Source organism: Clupea harengus, chromosome 3, assembly GCF_900700415.2.
Source record: "Clupea harengus chromosome 3, Ch_v2.0.2, whole genome shotgun sequence".
In the NCBI taxonomy this organism is placed as follows: Eukaryota; Metazoa; Chordata; class Actinopteri; order Clupeiformes; family Clupeidae; genus Clupea; species Clupea harengus.
Window position 1 is genome coordinate 28,185,210 of NC_045154.1, and position 26,590 is coordinate 28,211,799.

The following is a 26,590-nucleotide window of genomic DNA, read 5'->3' on the forward strand; positions in this document are numbered from 1 at the left end:
GGTTTTCACCACTTCTCTCTTTTGGTGGACACACAGTGAAGTATTGTGCTTCTAAACCCTGATCTTGGCGCTATTTGAAGCTTACCAGTTATCTCTGGGCTTCAAAAAAGAAAAGAAAAAAAGAACTGATCGCATACCATCTTACAGTGAGTTTGGGTGAGTCATAGAAGGAACATGATTCTGGGCACAGGCTCATGGTCTCTTATCACAGATACAAGGTGATAGAGGCACACACAAATACACTTCCCCCATTTATCAACTAACCTGGTCAAACATACCAAGGGATATATACACATCAAATTTGGTCAAATGTGACTTGTAAAGATTAGACTTGGCAAAAAATTCTCCTCAATCTGAATATGATGTGACAAAACTAACTTTTATTTTGACATTGTTGATTTACCTTAACTCAGGTTTATGGGACAAATAACACACAAAGCACACATATTAAAAATATAAAACATCCTTTCATCAAATGCACTAAATTATTATTATTTATTTTTTTAGATATACCCTATCCTTTCTTATGTTTTGCTATTTAATTTCCTGCATTACAACACCAGATTTTAGTCCCTCCAGGGCTACATGGCTGAAACATATCTGGTCTGGTGAAGGAATTATTGGTCACTGTAGCTAAGATTACTTGGCAATATAGGATAGATGAGTCTATGTTAATTCTGTTGTGTAAAATGAACTGGAGACACTGAAATTCCATGCATTATAATTCATTTTAAATGACAGAAGTTGGTAACATTTATAGCTACAGTATGCAGCTATTTGCAACTTCTTTATAGGCAATGCTTCTGGTATTATGTTCAAATGCATTTGAATGTTATATGGTGAAGTGAAGGATAGATAAACACACCTGTCTTATATAGCTGCCCAGGACTACAGCACTATGCAGTATTGTGGTCCGGGACAGAGCATGACGCTACAAAAGACTTCACAGCACAATATTTACAGCTACTTTGCCAAAAGATATACTAGTTAGCATAAGCCACTCAATATTTGATCAGTGCAAACTGTGGTATTGTTGACATTTGCAAGGTTTTGCATGCCTTTCAAATGGCCTAGTTAACCTACAACTCTATGCTGTGGCTTCAAAACAGGTCTGTTATGCTTTGTTAAAATAAGCAGTGTCATGTACAACGCTGGACTCCCTCTAACTATAATTAATGCCCTTAAATATTAGACAACATAATTACCTTTCCATCATTTAATTCTCTGTGAATATGCTGCCCATGTTTTCTTGAAAATGATTAGAATTATGTACACCATCCATCAAATGCATCATAGGTCAAGCACATTTAATGGCTGACATAGTCTCTAAAGTAAGATATTTGTGTTCAAAATTCAAATGTATTAATTCCTGTTTCCAATGCATTTTAATATGATTAGGCTAATTAATTAAGTATTCGCAAATGGGTAGCCTAGGGCCTGCTTAGTGAGGTTTATAGTTGAGCCTATACCAAGATGGATTGGCATTTGTTTAGTACAGTTTGAAAAGTTTCAAAGGCTGAATCAGACATTACCTAACACTGTCACAGGACCAAGGTAAGAAAAAAAATCCCTCTAGAGCTATGCAGGACGTTTGCGTTTTGCACCTTCGGCCTATCTCGCACATTCATGGCCATAGAGCACCAGCTTGCGGTCTACGTTCGATGACGTCAACGTATTAAGAAAAAAAGCACCAGTGACATGAACACTTACTAAATCAGTTGTCATCCTTCATCATGTCAAATGATATCGAGTATGCTTTCCCAGCTGGAGATGAAAGCGATGGGAGTGATGATGAATGGGATATTGGATATCCTCCTAAACAAAGTTCAAACGGGGTGAGGTGATCTTAAGTGTATTTTAGTTTCAGGCTGTCATTACCATTAGCTAGCCATCCCTTCTGGACACGTGAGCGGGTTTGCCCTCAACTCTGAGATAACATTTGCAGTTAAAGTCATTAACCTATTTTCTGAATGGCTCTGTATATTATGTCTATGCATAGACTGGGATTTGAAAAAGCGTGGTCTAACTGTTTTGTTAACGTTAGAAAGAGAAGTTTTTCAACGTAGCACAACTGGCGACGCTAGCTAGCTAAGTCAGCACATTTTGAATCGTGTCTAACCTATAACGTTAGCTAACCTTGAATCGACTGTGGTTTGTGTGGTGACTGTCCTATCCTTCCGTAGTTTTTAAAGCTGGCATTGTTTTCTTAACGTTATGTGTACATTAACAGTATGTATCTTGCCAGGGTCTTGAGACAGATGCCTTAAAATCCAGTGGGGACAAAGTCTCAACTCTGAAACGAGCCATTAACACAGGAGAGACCAAAGTCGTCGAGCAGTTGTTGGACAATGGCAGGTTTAAGATGGAGCATTGACATTAGCCTGCTATGCTATGTAGCTAGATTTGACGTGAACCACTGTTCTGTTGGGTAGTCTATATATTGTCTACGATAACAATATAGCTCTCACATTTGACAGTTGTACAGTGATTATAAGATCTCGCCGTTAGGAACTTTTGACAAAAACTGTCATATTCTTATCTTGCCATGTGTACACCAACATCGCACTGAGCCCATGAACTACTGTGGAACATAAGCCTATATGAACAGCATAAAGTCTGATAAAGGACATTTAACTGAACCTTATTATCTATGTAGACTGTACATTAGGCAGGAAATTAACACTGTTCTTTGGCAGGTGTGGAAGTGGATACACGGTTAGGTTTTGAGTGGACCCCACTGATGTGTGCAGTTCATGCGGGTAACTATGACATGGCTAAGCTGCTGTTGGACCGAGGAGCCAGTGCCAACTTCAGCAGAGGTAAGGCGTCGCCATACCCACCTATTACAGGTGACATAGTGGGATAAAATGAGGGATAATCTGCTCCAGACTAGCAACCTGTTGAATTAGGATACAATTTATATTTGAACATTATGTGTTGGCACACCAAGAGGTTACCACCATATAAATGATGGCCTATAGTTTGGCATGTATGCTATTTATTTATTAATACAACTGACATGCACCCAACATGAACCGATACAAAGAATGGATATATAGACAATCAAAAAAAAAAACCATTTGATCCGTTTTAAACAAGCACTCTGATAATTAAAAAAAAAAAAAATGTTACATACATAAGAGAAGATTTAACTGATCGATAAAATTACATTGAAAAAGTGAATTGTTCAAATGTAGAAACAGTGTTAAAGAAAAGCTATGATGGTCATCTGTTTTGTTTTGATTAAAAACAGGTAATAGGCTATATGAGTGTCGCAATCTTCACACTGTGATGGGTCGGTTGGTGTTGCTTTTTTTCCCCCGCCATTGTCAAAGGGGGGCCTGCCATGAAAACTTTGGGAACGACTGGCTTAACTGAATGACTGTTGGAAACTGTGTTAAATGAACAGGATACAGAGGGCTGAATGCCTGGCGTGGCATCAAATGACCTTGCTATGACTTCAGTCTTCTGGAGTTATGGCATATAATGGGATTTCGCGGCAGCCACAGGGAAAGGATCCTGTGATATCAAAAAGAATCGCACGGCTAGACTTAATCCTTTGGGGGTTTCATTTGCTTTTCATTAGCGTGTGCAACAGTTGATGGCAGGTTCTCCCGCGTGCATTTCTCTCAGCTGCACGCGTGCGTGGCCTCAGATAGCAACCAATTACAGCGCACCCCCCCCCCATCTGCCATTACTTAATGGCAGTGACGCAAAAGGGGGAATATCAAAAAACACGCAATTAATCCGCCGTAGTGTTTTAAGTTTACACGTTCAATTTCTGTTGTGCTTTGAAAAATTGAACGCATCTGTTGAGTCTCATTGAACTTGGGATATTGGCAGAGAGGTGAGCAAAATAATTTGGAGAATTCCACCATGTCCAACCCAAACTGGGGATGGAGGGAGGCTGGAGGGAGGCTGTTGTGGGTCTGAAGAGTGAGGAGGGGAGATTGTGGAAGGGAGGGTAGTTGGAGCTTCAGGGTCTGAAAGGAAATAATTAAGGTGGGGGGGTGTTCAGCTGCCACTTCCTACGTTCTGTTCCGCTGCGAAGCCGAAGAATGCAGAAGTGATTGATAAAGCTAGTATACAGTACACGGTGCTGCCGTCATTCTGTCGTCTGAACTTTTTATTTATTTTCCTGCTCAACCACAGACGCAAACAGACTGTGTCTGCATCCTACCCCCCTGACCATAGCCCATCCCGTAATCTAAACCCCAGTTCAATCACAATCAAAGACAAAAAAAAGTCCAGTCCAGTCACAATAAGTTAGACCAGGAATCATATTTGCAATTTACATGCCTCGTGTCTTTCATCTGGTTTTGTCTTCATCCTTCTGGAAGGGCAACAAAGGCTAGTCCATGTTTTTTTTTTTTTTTTTAGGGTCCTGCAAGTTTTGATCTCATTAAAAAATGCCTATTTCCTCTTCTCCAAAACAGCCAGTGATCCGCTGGATATGACACTGTGTGCTCTGTCTGCTTCCCTCTCTCCTGTGTGGGCACCTCTGCCATAGATCTCTACACTGTCCTGATGGCTGCCTGCACAGCATCTGCGTCCGAAGACAAGATCGCCAAGTGTGCGGAACTGCTGCTAACCCGCAACGCCGACCCAAATGCACCTAACAAGTGCGTGCGTGTGTGTGTGTGTGTGTGCGTGCATGTGTGTGTATGTGTTTGCCTACCTGTTAAAGATTTGAAAGCTTAATCCCTTTAAGCATATTGCTGTACCACTGATTTTATTGATTTAGTGGGTGTCTAGGTTGATGATTTGCAGGTAGAGGAGGGGCTCTCTTCTCAGGCCATTTTCTGCTTTAGGCATATGACTCAGACAACAGACTGTGGTCCACCTTTAGCCAGCCTTAGCACCAGTGTCACTCAGTATTTTATTTCCACACACCATCACATCCTGTTATGGCAACTGCATTCACACAGACCCTCCAGTGCAGACATACCAATGCTTAACATGTGTGCTGTGAATCGAAGCATAGAGAAAGAGGCAGACAGACCGACAGACAGACAGACCCCCCAATGACCTCACCCCCATTGAGTTGTAATAAACAGTCCCCTCCACAGTCACCTACATACATACAGACCCAACAAGCAGGGTGTCAAGATGGCCTTGAAGCATCAGTAGGGAATTGATTGTTTCCTCTTCAGACAAAATATTTGAGCTGCGGTAAGGGGAGACCAGGAGGCAGACGGAGGGCCCGGGTAACCTACCCCTGTTACGTGCTTGTATACTTCACTGGCAATTTATACCAGCTGGTTTGTCCTGAAGCGTGAGGTAAACAATTAGAATGCAGACTCAGTCATTAGACAACGGTAGCATGAAAGGATGTTTGTTTTTTTGCCCCCCTTTAACCCTTTTAGATACTGATGCATCGCCATTTCTTTTTTTGTAAAGTATTTTTTACAAGATTCAAATATCTTGTTGTGTTGTCCAAATTGTATTATGCATACTGTTATATATGATTTCAGTTAAATTTGAAGAATCTGACGACTATTGGACTGCCCTCGTCTTCCATTAGTGGAAATTAGGAAAGCTTTCTGGTGGATGTTGTAGAGAACAACAAGACTGTAACAGGTGGCACATCAAGATTGGGCTACGCGGTGGTTTATTTAGAAAAAAAACAAAAAAAATGGTATATACAAAAATGGCCCAGTTCCTCAAAGGTGTGTTCTCCTTGCAAACCACACTGGACTTTGGTTATCTGAACAAGTGGCACCTTTTCATCAGAAGGATTGACGCCCTGGGAAGATAGTTTGGCATTTAAAACATCACCTCCTTTGTCACCGAAGAGGAAATGTGTATTTGGTGGTTAGCATGTGTCAACATGAGCGATGGCTGTGTCCTTGCCCACCTGAGCTGGTGTTGCAAAGCGCTGCTTCTCAGAGCTGCTGCTCCCAGCCTTTCTGGGAAGTGTCAGCCCCCTCCTCTGATAAATGGCCGCACTAACATTCCCACAGGCCGCACTGTACCTGATTGTGTGTGCACTTCCCTTGACGCACCACCTTTGATGACTGGATGATAAAGATGTCATTTCAATGTCTGCCCCCAACATGCCAGTGAATAGAATTAAGATCTTCACTTAGGGCTATAGCAAGCCAGAAATGGGAAATCTACTTCAGAATAGTGATTGAGATCTTGACTGCCGTTGGCCTCTTCTTGTAAGGGCTATCGTTTCCTGAAACACACCAGGAAAGAACACAACCAGCCTATTGTACAGTGGCCATCATTTAAGTCTTGGACCCAGGCCATTGTGGACTGATGTAACGCTGGAATTCTTCTGTACGTTGGAACCATGGTGAAGCATGAGTCATCGGATGATCCCAGGTCCCTATTGTTCTGGTGTGCCAGCAAATACTTCTGCTGAATCAGTCAGGCCTCACTTTGTAACCTCACGTCACTTCCATAAAAGGTTTTAGTCAGAATACATTTCAGTTGAATGGAGGAAGTTCTACATTCTGTAGACGTGACCGCTTTGTACACATGCCCTATTCAGAAACCTGTGCCCAGTGGTCACTGAGAGATTTACCCCTTGGTATTTTGGTGATATTTTGGCTGAAGTGGCCTTAACCAAGCATGATTGCCAATCCCAAAGAGCCTTTGGCCTACACTGCACAACACCTCCAGGTTTAAAGAAGTTAGTACCCAGAAGATGGGCAATACACTGACTGCGACCTCGAGAATTCAAAGTCTAGCTATATCTACTCCGAGCCCTTGTCAGTACAAGAAATGAGAGCCCCTCCATCATTTCTCATCATTAGTATTGAAATCAATTGATAATTCTGTCAACATTCAACAGGACTGTTCTGGATACTTCCAGATGGTTCTGTGTGGGCAAACGCTGCAGATGTTCCTTCTGAAAGCTTATGGGTCTTTACCGCTCTCTAGTGGACATGTTGCCACTGGTCATTTGTGTGTGTATATATATATGTGTGTGTGTGTGTGTGTGATCAGATCTCGTATGACATCACTGATGATGGCAGCCAGGGAGGGCCACAGCCAGGTTATCAATTTGTTGGTGTCCCACGGAGCTGAGATCAACTTCCAGGACGAGAGTGGAAACACGGTACGCGCTAACGGGTCCAAACATTTCTGTTCGGTGCCAGCTGAGCAAGTAAAATGACCAACAGGAGAGAACACTGAAAATATACTAAATGAGATGCCATACTGCTGTGAGTTGAAGAACAACCGGGTTCGAGCATGTCTTCCTTGATGTTGTGTGAACCAGGCCCTCACAATTGCTGTGCAGTACGGGCGCGAGGAGGCGGTGTTGAAACTTCTCCAGCTTGGAGCCAACAAGACATTAAAAACCAAGGCAGGCAAAACTGCAGCCGACGTTGCCAAGCAGTTGAAACGAACACAGGTGCACTGGTTTTCCAACTCTTGAACACAGTTGTCTCTGTTCAAATCCTGATTTAGAAAAAAAAAATGCTATTCTTGTCTGTCAAATGTATGGTGTCGGGTCACTCATTTCCAAAGTGGTCGACCTGTTACTCTTTGTTTGTTTGTGTGTGCTCCTGTTTTCTCAATTTAGATTTCCAGATTTCTAGCCTCGCCAAATGATGCTGGCAAGAATAGTAGTGAGTTGTCTAAGCAGGATAACCTATTCAAATTTTTCAAGAGGAACTCTGATCCATTGCCTGCATCCATTGAGAGGTGAGGTTCTCATGATCATCCACTCAGCATAACACAGGACCTGCTGCCCCCTTGTGGTCATAATATGAAGTACTGTCTCAGTGAGACCATGGCAGGTGTTTATGTCTAGTGATTTAGAACATGTCATTGTTTATACAAAAAGAGATACTGATTAGAGGTTATTGATATTACAGTCCTTTAAATAGATGAAAATGGTGGTGCCTTTGGATGCCACAAAAAACTGGCACTTCCAGTTTGATTAAAACAGCAGTTTGTCTGTGTTGATTCTCACAGCTCTGCAAAACTGTGTGACATTGAGTTGCTGCTACATGGCTTGAATTTGGAGTACCTCTCTGACACCATAATAGTGAGTACTTATTTTACCAAGCACAGTGTCAGAAGTACATTGAGGTTTTCTTCTCTAAGTTGAAGTTAGTGATTGTCACTAAGATTTCAGGACACATCTATGTATGCTATGTATGTAGTAGTTGAGGAAGGTACATTTTGTCAACAGGAGCATGACATTACCTGGGGTGAACTGCTGGCCATGGAGAGGCAGGACTTGGACAAGGTGACCCAGCACATATTCACACAGGGATTCACTTCCTTCAGTAGTGTGACTGACATCAAAGGATGATTCTGACATTTGCCAGAGCTTGCCGTATCTGGCTATACTAATAGGGAGGTTTGTGGTCCACGTGTGTGCCAGATAATCTAGTGTGTGGTTACTTGCGTCGACTGTCCCTCTCTAGATTGGCATTACAGATCCTGAAGACCAGAGGAAGGTGTTGGCAGCAGTTCAGGAGATGCATCTAGACCAGGTGGACCTGGACACCTTAATTCAGCTGGAAAACATAGACAACGGGTACATTCTATTATGCTTTGCTGAATGGAATTCTTTCTTTTTTTTTCTCTCTCAATTGGCGCTTAGGATAACGTATACTACATGAGTGTTGACCTGACTGAAGCCCTCTGGTTGGGCAAAAGAGATGTTGTAAGACACTGGCAATAGGAAAGTGTTTGTTTTTTTAACCATAAGAACATATAGGGGGGACCCTCACAGTATTGCAGAAACGGAAATCAAAACACTTGACCCATCGTACAGTTCATAAGACCACATCCTCGAGACAGGCATTTTGGGCAAGCTTGTCCTAATGGGTTAAGCGTCCGTAATGATTTGTAAGGTGAGAGATGAGCAAGCGGGATCTCTCCATGCACTATATCCCTGACTGATGGCTGTGAACGGTGGGTCAAACCGCGGTGTTTAACTTCAAGTCCACACTTAATGAATCATAACGAGCCTCTAATTCCCACGACCCTTGTCTAGGAGAGGGTAGGGGCACTGCGCCACAACGGTAAATTCAGCCCTTTAAATCCCCGCCTGATGGCTTCTCTGTAAACAGCCCTGGGGGAGATCGCACTGCCCTCTCGGCCTAAATACCCCTGGCCGGGGTAGATTTCCTGGTAATGATGGGGGGGCGGCGAGTGTAAACACACACTGTACTATTTCAGCGCCTAACTTAAACGCTACGGGAGGTGTCTGACACCGGCTCACTTCCTGTGGGCAGCCTCAGCAGTGGAAGAGCACCATTCATTTCACTCAAGTGGAGCCCACTCACCAGTGACAAGGAAGAGTTGCCGCTCTTCAAGGATTGTACAAGACATGGAGACTTTAGGGACATGAAGTGTGTTGAGAGGAGCCTTAAGGGGGGAGGGGGGATGGGGGGGGGTGTAGTTAAGGTGAAGGCTTTGGGTGAAGTGGAGGGGGGAGGGGGGTGGGGGCTGGTTTGTCAGTGGCCACCCAGAGGAGATCCCCTGATAAAGACAGATGGATCAGTTCAGCAGGTCCCCCCCTCTCCACATCAGGCCCACACTTAAGCATGCTTGTCAGGGCCTATCAGTCTTTCACTCCTAGATAAACTAACAGAGCCACGCTCGGAGCCCATCTCACCGTCCTGGAGGAGATAGTAACTCCGCGCCGCCTGACAGTGTTTACCCGAGCTGCTGACAGAGTGTTAGAATAAGAAAACGGCTGCCGGGGGGGGGGGGGGTTTGGGAACACACCATTAGAATAACACGACCGACATCACCAACGTAGTGTTGACCTCATCACCGGCTTGCACACGAGAGCGTACAAGAGAGCAGCCTCACAAGTGTCGCCTTTTAAAAAAAAAAAAAAATAAAAAATGGTCGCCATCCATCATTTGAAGAGTAATGGCTTAAAGCTCTCGCTAATGACCCAGTTGTGACAGTGTCTGAGGGGAGGTGCGCTCTCTTTCATTAAGCTGATCCACGCTGGTCAGTGGTATTTTTCTCAGCTCGTTACGGACGAGCAGCGCTGATCCGAGCAGGCATGTGCTCTCGGGGGTCTGTGTGCGCAGTTTGCACCTGTTTTTCTTTCTCAGGCTAATAAGCCTGACAGTCCCGCGCTGCGCTGCACTGCCAGGCTGGGATAAAGGATTTCCCGGACCCATATGGCATTTGGAAATGGAAATGTTCTTGTTCAAGGCAAGATTTTGTGCAAAATATGATCCAGGCCCTGTGTGTGTAACTTGCTGTATATCAAGGATGACTAAAAATATCATGCAACTCATTACTCAGGACTGAGTGTACTTCCCTCTTCTCTTATAATTGCATGGGTGTCCATTTATGTTGTCTTTGATGCTGTGCTTTGTACTTGCTCCAAGCTAAACAAGTTAACAAGAATGGATGCCACATGGTTGGTGCTGAAATGAAGAATATGGTTCAGCAAGCTTGTTTTGAGTGATTTTAGGGAACAGATCCCCAGATCCCCAGATCCCCATGTCTGTCAATGAGCTGCTGGCATTACTGCTGGCCGTGTATTAACTGGGCTGTATTGTGTTTTAAAGGAGCGACGAGCTGTACACTTTCCTGATCAGCCTGCGGCAACAGTGCTGCTACCTGACGGACACAGTGAGGGATGTCATTGGCCGCTTTCCCCGCAACGCTTCAGAGGTATCCTGCCACACACACACACACACACACACACACACACACACACACACACACACAACTGCCTGACAAGCCAGCAAAAACCTAGTCTCGCTTAATAGAATCCATACCCACCCTTCAAAGATCTCATAAATACATCTGAGTTCTCTTTTTTTTATTTGTTGACACAAAAACCCAAACTATTTATGTAAGCCGTGTAAATGTGTGTGTGTGTGTGTGTGGTTCTCCGTCTCTCTGCCGTGTGTGTGTGTGTGTGTGTGTGTGTGTGGGGTTCACCGTCTCTCTGCCGTGTGTCCAACAGCTGGTACTGACCTGGGACCCTAAAAAGGAGGCGCAGGCCATTTGCACAGAGCTGGTTGCCCAGACTAGAGACCTCCAGAAAGAGGTGGCCTGCCTCAGAGACCTTCTGCGTAAGGTTAGTCTCTCTCTCTCTCTCTCTCTCTCTCGCTCTCTCTCTCTCTCTCCTTTTTCCATCTCTCTTTGTGTTTGTTTCCGTCAGTACTCTCACACACACACACACACATGCACAAGCACACATACAGCAGAATGAATCATCCTCCTCAGACATAGTCCTCTTCTTGAAAGGCCCTTCATCTTGTTGGTGCGTTCCAGCCCTGGCTGAGGGTTTGTGGGCCTCCATCGGTGGGTGAGGGTGGATGGTGGGGGGGTTTTGACAGGCTTCAGCCCTCACAGTCCATAACTCAGGTGGAGGCTCGGAGGTACAGCAGCCTCCCCGCGGTAGAGCGGAGAGAGGCCGAGACGAGAGAAGAATGGAGAGAGTGGAGGAGAGGAGAGGGGGATGGCCGCCGTATCAGCCTGGAATCCGACGGCCAACGGGGGCCATGTGGCCAGGCTGGCGGCCGGCCCAGAGAGAGCCGCCTCGGCCGGAGACTTTCCCAGCCAATCAGAGCGGCCTGACAAAAGAGAATGCGTCCTATTGCATCAATCAATGACCAGGAGAAACTCCACGCACTTTGTGCATTCCAGCTCCTCTCCTCAAGGAACCATCAAGCAATCAGTTATTTCTGCTAGAGCATGATTGCCCCTTAATAGCGTTCTCCTCGCTCCATTCATCATTTTATTAAGCTCATTATCTTGCCAAATTGGGCACACATACAAAGGTGGCAAGGTATTACATTGTGTTGCAGCTCAGTTCTACATATTTCATCACATTCAATATGCTTGTTATGTTATGACATGCGTGTTTTGGCTTTCTCTATTGAATGCAATTTTGTGCTTTTAATGAATCTTTTGATGTCAGGCAGGCCTGGAATGATTTCATACCTATTCTCATGAAGATATGCCTGTGTGTGTGTGTGTGTGTGTGTGTGTCTGTGTGAGAGAGAGTGTGTGTGTGTGTGTGTGTGTGTGTGTGTGTGTGTGTGTGTGTGTGTGAGAGAGAGAGAGAAAAAGAGAAAGAGAGAGATGGATGGGAAAAGAAGGTGGTGCATGGCTTGTTTTTCCTGAAGCATATGCAGTTGGAACTGACATGGTGGATTTATAGCTCTAGATGGCGGCTTTGAATAAGCGCTTCAGTAGTGTGGCAAAAAGACAGTTCAAGTGAAATAGGGCAGGAAAGAAGAAAAGGAGAAGCATGAAAAAAAACACGTTTTCACTCGTAGCTAGCAGTTAGTGAAATTAAAAACTCATTTGGAGATTTTCACACCAGACACCTTTCAACTCTGCCGTGGGAATATAATTCAGGCAAACAGCTCATGTCATTTTTCATTGTCTGCAAGTGCCAATGGTCACCCTGTACATCTCCTTCTGTTTATTATTTCTCTTGTGTCCTCTGAAAGATTATTGTCTGTTTTACTAGCATGGTAGATCTCTGGAAATGTGTGATTGCACTGCCTAAAAGAATTTAAATTACAATAGGTTTTAAATCAATTGTAGATAAAGTTAACAAATATTCCTTCCTTCATTGAGCAAGCTGTGGAATATTTTTTTTTTTAATGGGGTGGGGAGGGTGTTCCTTATTTCATTCAGTTTATCTTTGTACTTTGTACACCCAAAGCCCCCAAGCAATTTGATCAAGTTTACAGCCTCCCGGTTGTCTTTAAACATTTTTAATGCGCCTTTGAACTTGGCTTAGATGTGCCCAGTGCTCCCCGCAGCTGGAAATGGTGTGTGACAGCGCCGGTGGTGTTAAGCTGCTTTTCTGAGTTGAGTCTTTAGCCGGCCCGAACGGGCTCAGGTGACGCAGACATGCCAGGAAGCGTTCCCCCGGTCTTTGTGACCTGATGTGACGGGACACGTCCTCTCCATAGGTAGTAAGCACATTTTAATTCGAGCCAGTCCCTGGTGTAAAGTGAGACATTGTTTTCCCTGGCCCCCAGAGTGGGCAGGGGTGGTGATTCAGGTGAAGTGGAAGGTGATTGGTGTAATACAGTTAGGATTAGGGCTCCGGAGGTCCCTGCGCATTGGCTCATTAGCTGGCTGTGAGAGCGGGCTAGCGAGCGAGCGAGCGAGCGAACGAGCGAGCCCAGTGTTTCCAACTCCAATTTAATCTTGTGATGCCTTCTGCTGCTGCCTAGATGGACCCGGCCGAGTCCCCCGGTCAGCCCGCCCGGCCCAGTTCCCACGGCCGCCTCCGGAGATGGCTGCCCAAGACGCTCGCACTGGGCATGCTCGCAGCGGGCCTGCTGCTTCTGGTCTCGCCGACCCGGAGGAGCGTGAAGATGTGGGCCTGAGAATCGTGTTTTATGGCTCTGCTGTCACATATTCCCGAGACTGCCCAAGCCAGATGGGGTGCGAGTGCTTCACCTAGTGCGTAGAGGAACAGTTCACACAACACAGTTATAATGGGACCCTTCACAGAATGGAGAGAATCAATTCTCAGCCCCCCTCCCCCCCCCCACCCCACACACACACACACACACACCCTCAGTATACAGTGAAGGCGTAACTAAAAGCTGGCTTGCTAACCTGTGGAGGAGGAATGCTTATAGTGGCTTGCATATTTTGGCTGAAAGTTTTGTTAAGAGTTTTATTTATTTATTATTTTTAGCTGATTTTCTTGTTTATGTTTAAAAATAAAAAAGGCAGTTTATGTTTGATTTTGGTTTTATGAGGTAATTGTTCCCAGTTCTAGTTTGTTCTGTTTTCACACACCCTGTAATGTAGACTTTTGTAAATAATACATGCATATACTTTTATTTCCTTAACCTTATATCAATTTTATGTTTCGAAATAAGTTTTTCTTTTGTTAATGTAATCATCACATTACTACTAGGTGAAGTTTACTTTCTGTACATTTGTTCCAGTTACATGATTAGACATTTAGTGGTGCAAAATAAAAAATAAATGAAATGATTGGGACATAATGTGGCTTATATTGGAATCATTAGAATGGTCTATGACTGTTTACATATTACTTTTGTGTGTGTCGACAGAACTAAATCCAACTTCTAGCTGTAAAGTCTGTATTCTTTTCTGAACGGAACTCTGTTGGACTGATCCAGACTAGAGTTGCTGCGAATAGGAACATCTAATATAGAGCATGAAGGCATTTTATTTGTCAAAGTTGGTTGTCCCCTTTACCTGGCTCTAAGATAAATCTGAACAATTCCCAATATTAAGCTCAATATTGCTATAGTATAGCCCGTAAAGACGGAGGTTCAGGCATAAAAGGTAGCTTGAAATTAAATTAATTCGAAATCCATTGTATAAATGGCATGTCGCTTAGGCTATTCATCTTGCTGTTAAGACAGTTTTCTTCCGCGCAGGAAGAAGAATCCAATTTGACCATTAATCTCCGTCCTCTCTACGGACAAGACCTCCCAATAAAAAGAATCGCACATTAAATCTCTTGCATAAATGGGAGATCAAAGATGAAGGAAATAGAGAGTGACAATCGTACCGATCGTGGAAAAAAGTTCAAAAGAATGTGATAATCCAATTTCAATGCACACATGAGAGTTTACGGAGTTGGCGGAGGGTTGGTGGAGGAAATGTGCTATTACAAAAAAGAATACAAATTGGCTAAATTGTTTTCAAAAGAATGTGTTTTTGTGTGTGAAAGTTATTTTAAAGGTTGCATCAGTCGTGATCATAATAGGCTTCAAGTATCAGGGTTGTGTTTGACATGTACTTTATGATTGTTTTTGTTGAGAAAATATTGTCTGAGGTATCACGTACCACATTCTACACCTTGCCGTTTGGATATCAGCCAAGCCTGTGTCTGGTGTCAAGCTAGCCTGAACAGATACTTTCAGACATCTAATTTCTGCACTTCATTCCAGAGACAGGACTGCGCCCACCCCTTGTGTAAGCAATTTAAACCTGATAGGAGATCATCAGCTATCTCAACACTGCGAATTTTTGTTAACTCAAGATCGACCAATATCATTAGAACTACCTCAACCGACCAACGACCTGACCAGGATGTTTTTATGTCGAATGATCATTTCGTTAGTCGTCTGAGCGATGCTTTTTGATCCGAGGTGTCATTTGTATGTGAATCGGATAGGTAGTTGCGATTTTGCTTATGCATTTTTATTGCTGTCACTTTTTATGCGGTTCTTTTTTCTTACGCATGGATGTCCCTGAAACTGTGCCTGAACCAATGAGTAAGCCTTAACGATCAAACATTTGTAATATGAACTTATTGCCAAGTGGGATATGTTTTTCTGTGTGTGTGACAATCTTCTGGTTTACATCAGAGGTGGACGCTTCTTGGTGGTGAGTCTGATTTTTTTTTTGTAATGTGTAATCACTGACATATTGTAGTATAATTAAAGATGAAAGATTTGCTATGCATATATTATACTTGGTTTTGAAAATTGCAATATGTAGAGGTAGATATTCATTATGTCGCATTGCAACTTTTTTAGAAACCAAGAAACTTTTGGTGTGTGGTGTATCCGCTCTTATGTCGAATTAAGTAGGACATTTTGAAATTGCCTAATTGTTTTAGTCAGTTAATACAGGTTGTATTTTTTTTATAGCCTAAATAGTCCACTGCGTAAATAGTCAGGGTCCGGTGCCCTTGCGTGCAGCTCATGTCTTTGAACTTTGTGGAAGGCACACAATTTGAAGAGATTTAAATCGATCACAGCGCTTTCATCTTGTATGCAGGCACATGGGTACCCTCGGGTCGCAAGTGATGTGTGACAACATCCCTGGACTAGTTAGTAAGCAGCGCCAGTTGTGTCGCCAGCATCCAAAAATAATGCAGGCAGTTGGGACTGGAGTGAAAGAGTGGATAGGAGAATGCCAGCATCAGTTCCAGAACCACCGCTGGAATTGCAACACCATGGCACGGGATCATAACGTTTTCGGGAAACTCCTGCATCGTAGTAAGTATGAAGAATTGCGTTTTTCTTTGAGGGGATTGCGTGTTGTGGACAGGTGTCTTCGAAACCCTTCTTCAAAAAGTCTTTACAAAAATAACATTTAGAACTGCCACACACGGGGTTGAGAAGTGTATTAAAACGGACATAGATTTCACGGCCAAGTTAACTGCTCTATAAACTCCGCGTTTTAGCTAATTTTGTCATTATAAGAAATAGATGAGGGCCCTCTATGAGCCGGACAGTATGGCACAATTTTGTACACCCACATATTACACTTATTTGTAAAACCAAGTAGTCAAATTAAGAAGCTACGATTCTCAGAATCCCCATTTGAAATCATATTAACAGGAATATCCCAACAGGAACTGGCCTGCTGGAGTCTCCCAGGCTTCTTAATGAAGCGGGACCGGACTTTAAAGTTTTAATCTCCACCGATAATCTGCTTTCCCGAAGCCTGTAGACCTCCCAGGCGTCCCACTGCAAAGCAATGGGAAGAGGCTGTGATGGGTAGTCTTGTCTCTTCGGCTCTGTGAAAGTCGACTTATTGTCAATGTCAAGGCACTAATTGTAAACAATTGAAGGGAATTTCTGGTCTTTTTCCCTGCCATGGGGGAAAGTCTGTTCAAAGCAGGGCTTATATACTGTTTTTGCAACCCCCTTATTTTTTCACTAATGTAGCCTACACCTTGCACACACACTCAAACATTCAAACATAGGGTATATATTTTCATTAATATGTCGTACTCTCGCTCTCTCTCTCTCTCCTCCCTCCCCCTCTACCCACATGTCAGTGTTCTTGTCAGATATGATATCTTGTCAGGGGGAAGTACAAAACAGACGATACCTTTATCATGAAGTGTGTTATCAAGGCAGTGTGTGTGTGACTACGTGTCATCAAAGAAAGAGTGGTTTTTTTTTAAGGCTTTTTTTCTCCGTTTTTGATTTTATCAAAATTCATTCTGAACATAATACTGATTGGTTGAGTCTTAGTTCAGCAACAAAAATACATGTAAGTTTCAAACATGACAGGCACTTTCTGGAAGTCCAGCATAGTATTCCCTGTGACCTGGTCAGCTGGAGTGTATTTTGGATGGGAAAGAGCAATTCTTGATCTACTTTTCAGGCAGTCGTGAGGCGGCCTTCGTGTATGCCATCTCCTCTGCGGGCGTGGTCTACACCTTGACCCGAGCCTGCAGCCAGGGGGAGCTGGACTCTTGCTCCTGTGACCCAGGGAAGAAGGGCTCCTCCTGGGACGACAAAGGGACCTTCGAATGGGGCGGCTGCAGCGATCATGTGGACTATGCCATCAAGTTCACCCAGGCCTTCATAGATGCCAAAGAGAAGAAAGAACGAGATGCTAGGGCCCTCACCAACCTCCACAACAACCGAGCGGGGCGGAAGGTGACCACACACCTACACACACACACACACACACAGATACAGTCAAATACACACACACACACACACTCACACACATAGGAACAGATACACTCAAATACACAAAGTTTTACACTGAATTTTGTACTGTGCTGCACTGATATAGGGCATGAATGTGTTGTACAAATTCATCTGTCTACATGAGTTGACTTGTGTCCTGTTTTCTTGTTTAAGTGAAAAGCTTAACCTTAAATGTGAAACGAATGAGTCTGAAATCCCAGCATTTAAGTTTTTAGGATGGCTTCAGACTAAAGTAATGCTTAGATTTTTGATTAAGGCTGGACTACGCCCAAGCCATCCAATGTCAACTAGTCATGATTCAGCCTTGAAGTAGTATATTTGGCACAATGAATTGCATGAGAGAATTACCCACGGCTGGTATAGGTTAGGGTGTGACATATGCTTGGTTGTGTCTTGGCACAGTCATTTTACCATCCCTCTGCTTTTCTCCGGCCGGCGATGCCCGTGTCCTCTCCGCAGGCAGTCAAGCGCTTCATGAAGCTGGAGTGTAAGTGCCACGGTGTCAGCGGCTCCTGCAACGTGCGCACCTGCTGGCTGGCCATGGCCGACTTCAGGCAGACGGGCGACTACCTGCGCAAGAAGTACAACAGCGCCGTGCAGGTGGTGATGAACCAGTACGGCACGGGCTTCACGCGGGCGCTCCGCAAGTTCAAGAGGCCCACCAAGAATGATCTGGTGTACTTCGAGGACTCCCCAGACTACTGCATACGGGACCACGACTCCGGTGAGTGAAACAAGCAGAACTGACACAGTGGCCAGTGCTTAGATAAGCAACAGGAAAAACCTCTTGAAGAAGTGAAGAGGATTCCTTTGATGTGATAAATCCTTTGATAGTTGATCGCACATGTGGTAGATAAGTAATGTTTGTGTTTCAGCTGTATCTGAACGGTGGGTGAGGCGGACACGATGTGCCATAGTATAGCCACAGATAAAGTTCTTAACCACAAGTAAAGTTATTAACCACAGGTAAATACAGGTAGCTGTATCTCTAATGTCTAATGACTAATGTCACAGCTGCAAAAGCTTCATGGCGATTTGTGTGTTGGAGTGCTCCCTGCTCTCTTGATCCCGCCAGAGGCCAGAAGCACAGTGAGGAGCGAGCCTTTGTGAGGCTGCTCCCTGAGAAATGCCCTTGTGAAACCCCATCACTCGGCTGGCTCGGGGACCCCGCGCGCCTCTCTTGCCCCGGGTCTGTAAAACATTAGTCTTGCACTCAGACACACAAAGGGGATGTAAGCAGAGAGCGGCGCGGTTGTGGCACACACAGTAGTCATTACACAGGGCCTGTTAACCCGATGCAGCCGGAGCTCTGTCCCCAGGCCATGTCCTGTCCCCCGCTCTCTATCCCTGTCGACTGAATAAGACCAGGTGTATCAGGAGTGGGGAGAGTCGCCCTACTCTTATATCTGGATAACTGGGAAGGGTGTGTGTGTGTGTGTGTGTGTGTGAGTGTATATATATGTGTGAGTGTGTGTGTGTGTATTGGGTGGGTGGGTGGGGGGGTTGCCTGTCAGGCAGCAGATGATCCCAGCTATCAGGTGACGGTGTGCGTTTAAGGCACATTACCACACTTCTGTAGGCAGAGTGGAGCTGAAACACAATCTGGACACAGCGCAATAAATTACCCCCCCTTCTAGACTGCACCTCTTCTTCTGACAGTCCCAAAAGGCATTTTTTGCTCAGGGAAGTCATGTGTTTGACCCCACAACCCCCCCTTCCCCAAGCGGCCCCTTAAGCAAGGAGGTAGGTACAGGCCTCCCTGAAAAAAAAAGTAAGGGTCTGCTTTTACTGTACCTCGTTTTATTTAATAGCTTTTACTCAAGTCCTCAAGAGTTAATAACCGTCTGAATGACCTGTGCCATGCTCCATTGAGGACTTTCACTTCCCGTTGTTTTTAGAGCCTTGTTGGGATGTTCTGGTTTGATCCCTGTTCCTTTGTGCCCGCAGCCTTGGCGTCACGCGGCCCTCGCTATCCGTCCTGCGCAGGTAGCGCCGCAGCCCCGGTGACGTGTGAGAAAGTCGGGGGCCCGGCCCCGTCTGTTTGGTCCTAGTCACGGCCAGGGGGGGGGGGGGATGCAGGCAAGCAGACAAGCAGACAGAAGCTTTGCCTTCCCCCTTCCAAAAGTGTGAAATCAATTCCCGGCTCCCGCCGTGGCTCCACATGCTAAACTCATCTCTTGGCACCCCTTCATCTTAATTCAATAAACAGACGTGTTTCAGGTGGAGCCCACTGCCCGTGATGTAAGCGATAGCGAGGCAGAGGCATACCAGCCAGCTGGAGCAGTGAGGTACGGGGAGTGGCCATGTCGTGCCCAGACACATACCTGGCTTCTCCCAAACCCAGAGAGCAGGCGAGGGAGAGAGCCAGTGCTGCTGCTGCTGCTGCTGCTGCTGCTGCTGCGGCTGCAACTCTACAGAGCCTGGGCTTGGGGCTCAGATGCTGTTGTTGTGGGTGGAACATGACAGTTGTGTTTGTGGGGCTAATTGAGTGGTAGCTCTCATAGGTCTAGTAGCTTATTGTGTGTGACTTTAGGTAAGTGTGTGTGTGTGTGTGTGTGTGTGTTTAGGGGGGATGCGTATCGGCACGTTGCCAGGCTGGTGGCGAGATGAGTCGTTTAGGGTTGGTGGTGGGTGGGTGGGGGGGGGAGAGATTACACGTCTCTTTAAAATGAACATGTGATGAGGCCCTTAGCAGCAAGTGAGAGGTGCTGTCAGCAGTCTCTCATCTCACCTGCAATGGGAACCAGGCGGCCATCTCCACCTGCGGCCTCCCTCTGAGCCACCTCAGTGTCCCTCAGCTGCGGCAGGAGGGCAACTTTAATATAGGGGCACCGCGGGGGGCCTCAGCTCACAAGGCAGCACTGATCAGGGCACAGTTACAGCTGTGGGCAAACAGGGGAGATGACGACAAGGGGCTGATCTTAGTACATCTTCTCAATGGTGTCATTTAAATGTTATTTTCCATACAGTCATATTCTATTAGTACATGCTACCCCTTTGACTGATGACATGGAAGTCATGTTCTACTAGAGCGGTGGGATCATGCAGTGTTTGATGGGGCCTGGAGTCTCAGGGGCCAGTTTCACACACATACCTCCATGTTCTGATGATCTCGTTCTCTTTCTCCCCTCCTTCCCTGCAGGCTCAGCGGGCACCGGGGGCCGAATCTGCAACCGGACGGCTCGTGGCGCAGACAGCTGCGAGGTCATGTGCTGTGGCCGTGGCTACGACACGTCGCGCGTCAGCCGCACCACCAAATGCGAGTGCAAGTTCCACTGGTGCTGTGAGGTGCACTGCCGCGACTGCCACGAGGAAGTGGATGTTCACACCTGCAAGGGCCCGTCGTGACCACCCCCTCCGCTCAAACCCCCCCCCCCCCACTGATCCAGGGTCAGTGAGTTGACACCGTCGCCAACACACAGATGTGATCTCTGCTGTCCCACAATCAGCCTTTGGGGGGGCGTCACACAGACTACAGCTGAATACAGATCTACTCATGCAGACCTACTGAACGTCACAATAGATGGATGCAAATGGATTGACAACTTTAGGCAGATAAATTTGGTTTCTTAAGCTTTGCGTAAATGTATCAGTCTTTGTGCATAAATATACATATATTTCCTAACTGTTTTTTCTTTCCAGCAAGTTGGTCATATTTATTAAATCCTCAAGTACCAGAATGTTTCTTAAACAAATCTTAAACATATTGTTCCATGTAAATAGATACTATATATAATTTAAAAATAAAGTTTACTTGTATTATGACCAGGTGTTGAATTTGTAGGTATGCTTTAAAAGGTTTTGTACAAATTGATGGAAAAAAACAATGATGGTCTAAGAACATACCTATTCACTCACTGGCTTGGCATTATATGTATTCATATGCACATGAAATGACCAAAGCAAGTAGTAAATGGCAACTAAGCTTGGATAAAGGTCAGAATACCACAGGCAGGCTGAGTGATGCCTTTGATTTTAGGCTGGCCAGCACCTGTCAGATTCATGAAATGATTTGGAATAGCCAAATCCCTTGTGTATGACCTCAAAGGGCATCCCTTCTTCAGTTTTCAAAGCCAAACAACAGACCGGTTTTTCATTTTGCAGCAATACACAAAAGTCTTTATTTTTTTGTCCTTTTTGATGGCATTTTAATCACCTCTTTTTTGTACAACAAAAAACAGGTTCCAACATGAGTTTGGAAAAAAAAAAAAAAATCATAAAACAAAACAAAACAAAAAAAAAAGAAATTGGGAACAGAAGAACGTTTTTTAAAAAATAAGTCAAAACCATAATTGACTTTCTCTCTTTTGAATGTTTGTTTTTTTCCCTTAATCTGCCGGTGGGTATTTCCTCCTCCTTCTCCTCTTCTCTTCTGCCCATGGGCAGCTGGACACAGAGCTTGGCACGAGGGTGAGGCTCAGCCGTAACACACCGGGCCGGTCGAAGGTCGAGGGGGTTTAGATGCGCGTGAGCTGATGCCAAAGGCTGGAAGGTAGGATGCTCTCCACTTTCTCCATGATGAAGTTGAGAGGCGCAAAAAGCGTGCTGAGAAACTGCTCCCACGGTGACGGTGGAGGGAAGAGACACAACAGACAGACAGAGAGAAAAAGAAGGGGTGGGGGAGACAGACACAGAGAGAGAGAGAGAGAGAGAGAGAGAGAGAGAGAGACAGACAGACAGACAGAGAGAGAGAGACAGACAGAGAGAGAGAGAGAGAGAGAGAGAGAGAGACAGACAGAGAGAGAGAGAGAGAGAGATTGGGGGGTGAGATGTCAGACCACATACATGGCAACGTACAGCCCAACAACCCCCCTTCCCCTTTCAAAAAAAAAAAAAAAAAATCTCTCACACACCTGTTACCTCTAAATCTCTCTCTTTTGAACAAAGATTCAAAGGCTGCTGCCTGCAGCCCCGACCCGAGCGATTATGGCTCTTTGAAGTGGGAGATGGAAACATCACTTCCAGATAGCAGAACAGCGGATTAGGACAGCCGCCCATCTCTGATCGCACAGGAATCAAAAATATTTCTTTTTGTTCGTGGAGGGAAGGTCACCCCGTGTGAAAACACACTCTGCAGTATGAACTCCCTGTATGTATGTGTGTGTGCAGTATGTACTCCCTGTATGTATGTGTGTGTGCAGTATGTACTCCCTGTATGTATGTGTGTGTACAGTATGTACTCCCTGTATGTGTGTGTGTGTGTGTGTGTGTGTGTGTGTGTGTGTGTGCAGTATGTACTCCCTGTATGTGTGTGTGTGCAGTATGTACTCCCTGTATGTGTGTGTGCAGTATGAACTCCCTGTATGTGTGTGTGCAGTATGTACTCCCTGTATGTTTGAGGGTATAATAGAGGCCACTTAAATGTGAAGCTTGTGGACATGGTAAAGGCTCACTGTGAGCCGCTGACAGTGAACCAGTGGGGTACACACATGCAGTGTGTGGGCACACACTATATGGGCACACACTATATGGGCACACACTATATGGGCACGGTGCATATGGCACACACTATATGGGCACACACTATATGGGCACACACTATATGGGCACACACTATATGGGCACACACTATATGGGCACGGTGCATATGGCACACACTATATGGGCACACACTACATGGGCACGGTGCATATGGCACACACTATATGGGCACGGACACTATATGGGCACACACTATATGGGCACGGTGCATATGGCACAGTCACTATATGCAAAAGTAGCACGTTTCCATAACCATAATGTAGGAGTGTGCAAAAATATTCCCACCCCCCCAATCTAACTGTTGTTTTTTTTTTTTTTAATTCATCTGATTCGATATCGATCTGTAAAATGTATAGATCGAACTTTTAGGCTAATATGCAGTATGGAATCGGATTGAATTGAATTGCTAGCTTGTGAATCGTAATCGAATCAAATTGGGGCCTTTGTGCCAATACTTGGCACTGACCTCCTGACAATCACATGGTTCTGTGTGTCTGTTCTTGGAAGAAGGGTGCTCTCTGTGTGATTTTGCAAGCATGTTGGGCTCCAGATCATTCTCTCCCAGCCCACCCCTCGCTCATTCACTGTGTGTGTGTGTGTGTGTGTGTGTGTGTGTGTGTGTGTGTGTGTGTGTGTGTGTGTGTGTGTCTCGGGTGTACTGCGGTGGTTATGTTTTGGCAGCAGGCTGCGTGTGGAATAGGGGCTGGAGCAGAAGCGGGACACCGGTTTGCAGGTCATGGAGGCTTGGCTTTGTCAGATGGGAGATAAAATGCCATGCCTGGGGAGGGTCGCGGGGGGGGGGGGACACGGACGATTACTGGATCCCAGCTCTCGCTCCATCGCTGGGCACATTCACACAGCTCCCGTCACCTGCACATGCGCTAACCTTCATCTACCCGGTCATTCCCCTGTGTGCAAATACATTTGGTCTTGGTAACTGGGCACATGCTCCGACCCACACTGTGCCTCATCTAGGCTGTCCTGTGTGTACATACACACAGCATGTAGATCACACACACACACACACACACACACACACACACACGGTTTGGCTTGGGAGATGTTTCTTCTGATAATGTCACCCACTGTTGAGAGAGTGGATGAGCTCAGTGGGATTCCAGGGGAGTGGCATCATGCTGTAGCACAACCCCACATGGGTGTGAAGGAGTGGAACGGAGGAATTCAAACAAATAATCATCAACTGAGAGGACAAGACACTGGCAATAAGTCAAGGTGCCGTGTGGCCCCTACGGCCCCCATAATCCAACATTCAGGTGACTCTTCAGGCTTTAGCTTCTGCAGCCAGCAATATCAAAGCCTGAGCCTGGAAAAGGCCTCACTTCCTGACCCTCTCCTAATCTCCTAACATTTCACCCAGATCCCACTCTTCACTCGACTGGCTTTCCCAAACGCATCCATGTCCATTCAGGTGTATTAACATTTTCTGTTATTGTTTCACTTCCTCCATTCATCCCTCCTGCATGTCATTACTGGTTGGATTTCAACGGTGCGTTAAATTATTCATGGAATTTGAGCCATTTCAGCCATTAACGAGTCTGCTGGGAATAATAAAAGCTTCAGCTCTTCCTTCCCGCGTGCAAAGACACAGCTGGGTTCGACTTGAATTGACTGTAATTTCTAATGACGGCCAAACGGTCCATAAGCCCGCGATTGCCATCATCTGCGTCCACATCTGACTCTCCTTCTCTCCTGTTGTGAAGGAATCTCCAGAATCCGCCTATCATCTTCCAGACAGACATACCAGTTCTATTTCAATCCAGAGATATCTCGACTCTACCCTCGTCTCCGCAGTCCTCCAAAGTGCAACTAACTTTTTTGCAGTGGAGCATCGCAGAACGAGTCACAGCAGAGCGCTATGGGCTGTGAAGGTGAGCGTAACTCAATATTCATTATGATGGATGATCACGGTCATAGCGGAATGTAAACAGAGCACCTGATGGTGAACGTGTGCAGCTACTGCTGGTCTTGTGGCATACCTGTGAGTTTAATAGACGCCGTTGGAAGTGAAAGTGTGTGTCAAACATGAGCAGCACTGCTAGGAGTAGAGAGGGGGCTGTCTAAGAGGGTGTGTAAACATGTACGCCATAGATGGCTCCACATACAGACACTTGATGTAAATACAGTTAAGGGGATAAAGGAACTACCTCAGGTATACTTTACACAGTGAAGTTTTAGTTTCAGACTGTTTTTGAGTGTGTTGAGGACTAGCCTGACAGACGGATGAGAGAAATGAGAATACGAGTGCCTGCCACACACACACACACACACAGAATGCACTCAGGCAAATGTCACTTCTGTCATTGTTCTCAAGAGTTGACGCCACCGTAGACAATGAAATTCCCCAAACCCCTTGTTCCCTTGTCCCGCGGGGACAGAGTGTCCCACCCGTCCCTGTGAAGAGCAGCCAGTGGAGGTACTCACAGCTTTAGCGAAGACTCCCATGAGCTCGGGGAACTGGTGGGTGAGCAGGGCCAGCATGGCTGTGAAGGAGCAGAGGCCGGCTGTGAACAGGATGAAGAAGGGCAGCTCTTTCTTCGGGTACACCGACACCTCGTGGAACACTGCTTACACACATGAAACACACCGCCCAGTGGTTAACCGCACAGCCATGGCAGCATCGCAAACACACGCAAACACACACACACACACACACACACACACACACACACACAGGGAGGGAAACTGATCGAATCTTAAGACAAAAAAACTAAAACTTAGCTGCCTGTATATGTCACGACTGATAACAGAGGTCCCGGTTCAGTACCAGTTTGTTTTGGTCTTGATAACTACTGTTGATACACACAGCCTCCAGAGAGGGAGGCTTTAAGCTGTGATCTGCAGTCAATTCTAAAAGCAGTGGTTAAGACAATCCAAAGTGTTGCTGAAGGGGGATTAATATCAGTTAGTCTGATTAAAGGTCACCCACGAGAGCTCCATCATGGTGGAAGAATGGAGTAGAGGGGTCCCGGTGGGTGGGGGTCAATGTATCCCAAAGATGAATCATGATAGTAAACTGACAATTAATCAAAAGAAAAGGGAGATCCACCTGTACTATCCTTGCTACAAACTGCAACTGGATATGTCCAGAGACGTGGTGGGTAATAGGTAAAAAGCAGAATATGGCTAGTTATTCTCTCTCAAAGAGTAGCTGCTGGGTAATGTGAATAGGCTAATGTGATTTTCCACTCCATCAGATATGTAGTATTAATCAGGCAGGTCATAATACAGTGTGGCATGATCCCAGCCACCTACATGTCAGTCGGTGTTGTGCTTTAAGCACTTCTGCATTACAGCAATGGCGGGGGATTTGCAGCTACCTACCATAACCAAGCAAAACCCCTCAATACCTGACCCACCCAGAGAATTACAACTACTCCTTACACAGATACATACTAACTACATTAAGTGACACACACACACACACACACACACACACACACACACACACATAGAGAGGACCATCTCTTACTTGGTAGGAGTTCTCTGTCGGCTGTCTCTGTACAGATGGGGTATGGGTAAAAGAGGTGGCCTTTTTCCAAAGGGTAGGGGATCATTCTGAATGCTGCAGGGAAGGAATCGAGAGGACATAACAGTTAACCCCAAACAAACAAACAAAACAAAACAAAAAACAGAAACGGCCATGCTATCCTCTCAGAAACCATAACCTCTGGGCAATCTATAAATTCTTCAACAGAGACACGATGCGTTGCACGTACAGGGAC

At 45.5% G+C, this 26,590-nt stretch overlaps 3 protein-coding genes across 10 annotated transcripts in view; 2 read left to right on the forward strand and 1 right to left on the reverse strand.

Moving 5' to 3' along the window:
* Positions 1 to 1,637: 1,637 nt before the first annotated feature.
* Positions 1,638 to 14,159, forward strand: asz1 (ankyrin repeat, SAM and basic leucine zipper domain containing 1). Of its 2 annotated transcripts, none has more exons than XM_012815620.3 (13): positions 1,638 to 1,835; positions 2,246 to 2,351; positions 2,697 to 2,819; positions 4,511 to 4,622; positions 6,958 to 7,069; positions 7,232 to 7,366; positions 7,538 to 7,659; positions 7,933 to 8,005; positions 8,153 to 8,209; positions 8,391 to 8,503; positions 10,509 to 10,614; positions 10,913 to 11,026; positions 13,149 to 14,159. In XM_012815620.3, the coding sequence occupies exons 1-13, from the start codon at positions 1,734 to 1,736 to the stop codon at positions 13,302 to 13,304; spliced, it is 1,431 nt and encodes a 476-aa protein (XP_012671074.2). In that variant the 5' UTR covers positions 1,638 to 1,733; the 3' UTR covers positions 13,305 to 14,159. The 2 variants fall into 2 exon arrangements, with proteins under 2 accessions (XP_012671074.2, XP_031421119.1); XM_031565259.2 differs by lacking the exon at positions 1,638 to 1,835 and adding an exon at positions 1,861 to 1,944 and having other exon boundaries at positions 13,149 to 14,158.
* A 720-nt stretch (positions 14,160 to 14,879) lies between these two features.
* On the forward strand, positions 14,880 to 20,736 carry wnt2 (wingless-type MMTV integration site family member 2). Its single transcript, XM_031565260.2, has 5 exons — positions 14,880 to 15,294; positions 15,691 to 15,911; positions 17,032 to 17,309; positions 17,826 to 18,090; positions 20,509 to 20,736. Exons 1-5 carry the CDS (start codon positions 15,212 to 15,214, stop codon positions 20,712 to 20,714), a joined length of 1,053 nt encoding a protein of 350 aa, XP_031421120.1. The 5' UTR covers positions 14,880 to 15,211; the 3' UTR covers positions 20,715 to 20,736.
* Positions 20,737 to 21,465: 729 nt separating this feature from the next.
* The window catches only part of LOC105889708 (suppressor of tumorigenicity 7 protein homolog), a 28,730-nt gene continuing 23,605 nt past the window's right edge, over positions 21,466 to 26,590 (reverse strand). For 4 of the 7 annotated variants that reach the window (XM_031565252.2, XM_031565254.2, XM_031565257.2 and 1 more), the window contains 3 exons: positions 26,338 to 26,430; positions 25,290 to 25,432; positions 21,466 to 21,919 (listed from right to left, as the gene is read on the reverse strand). In XM_031565252.2, coding sequence (XP_031421112.1) covers positions 21,824 to 21,919; positions 25,290 to 25,432; positions 26,338 to 26,430 — 332 coding nt within the window. In that variant the 3' untranslated portion in view covers positions 21,466 to 21,823. The remainder of the gene's footprint in view (positions 21,920 to 25,289; positions 25,433 to 26,337; positions 26,431 to 26,590) is intronic. The other 3 variants (XM_031565253.2, XM_031565258.2, XM_031565256.2) reach the window with 1 other exon arrangement.

Coding starts and splice junctions, on each gene's coding strand:
- asz1 (XM_012815620.3), top strand. CDS start 1,734: ATGTCAAATGATATCGAGTATGCTTTCCCAGCTGGAGATGAAAGCGAT. Junction 2,352..2,696: donor CGAGCAGTTGTTGGACAATG/GCAGGTTTAAGA, acceptor GTTCTTTGGCAG/GTGTGGAAGTGGATACACGG. Junction 10,615..10,912: donor TTCCCCGCAACGCTTCAGAG/GTATCCTGCCAC, acceptor TGTGTCCAACAG/CTGGTACTGACCTGGGACCC.
- wnt2 (XM_031565260.2), top strand. CDS start 15,212: ATGAACTTATTGCCAAGTGGGATATGTTTTTCTGTGTGTGTGACAATC. Junction 15,912..17,031: donor CGGGAAACTCCTGCATCGTA/GTAAGTATGAAG, acceptor TCTACTTTTCAG/GCAGTCGTGAGGCGGCCTTC. Junction 17,310..17,825: donor ACAACCGAGCGGGGCGGAAG/GTGACCACACAC, acceptor TCCTCTCCGCAG/GCAGTCAAGCGCTTCATGAA.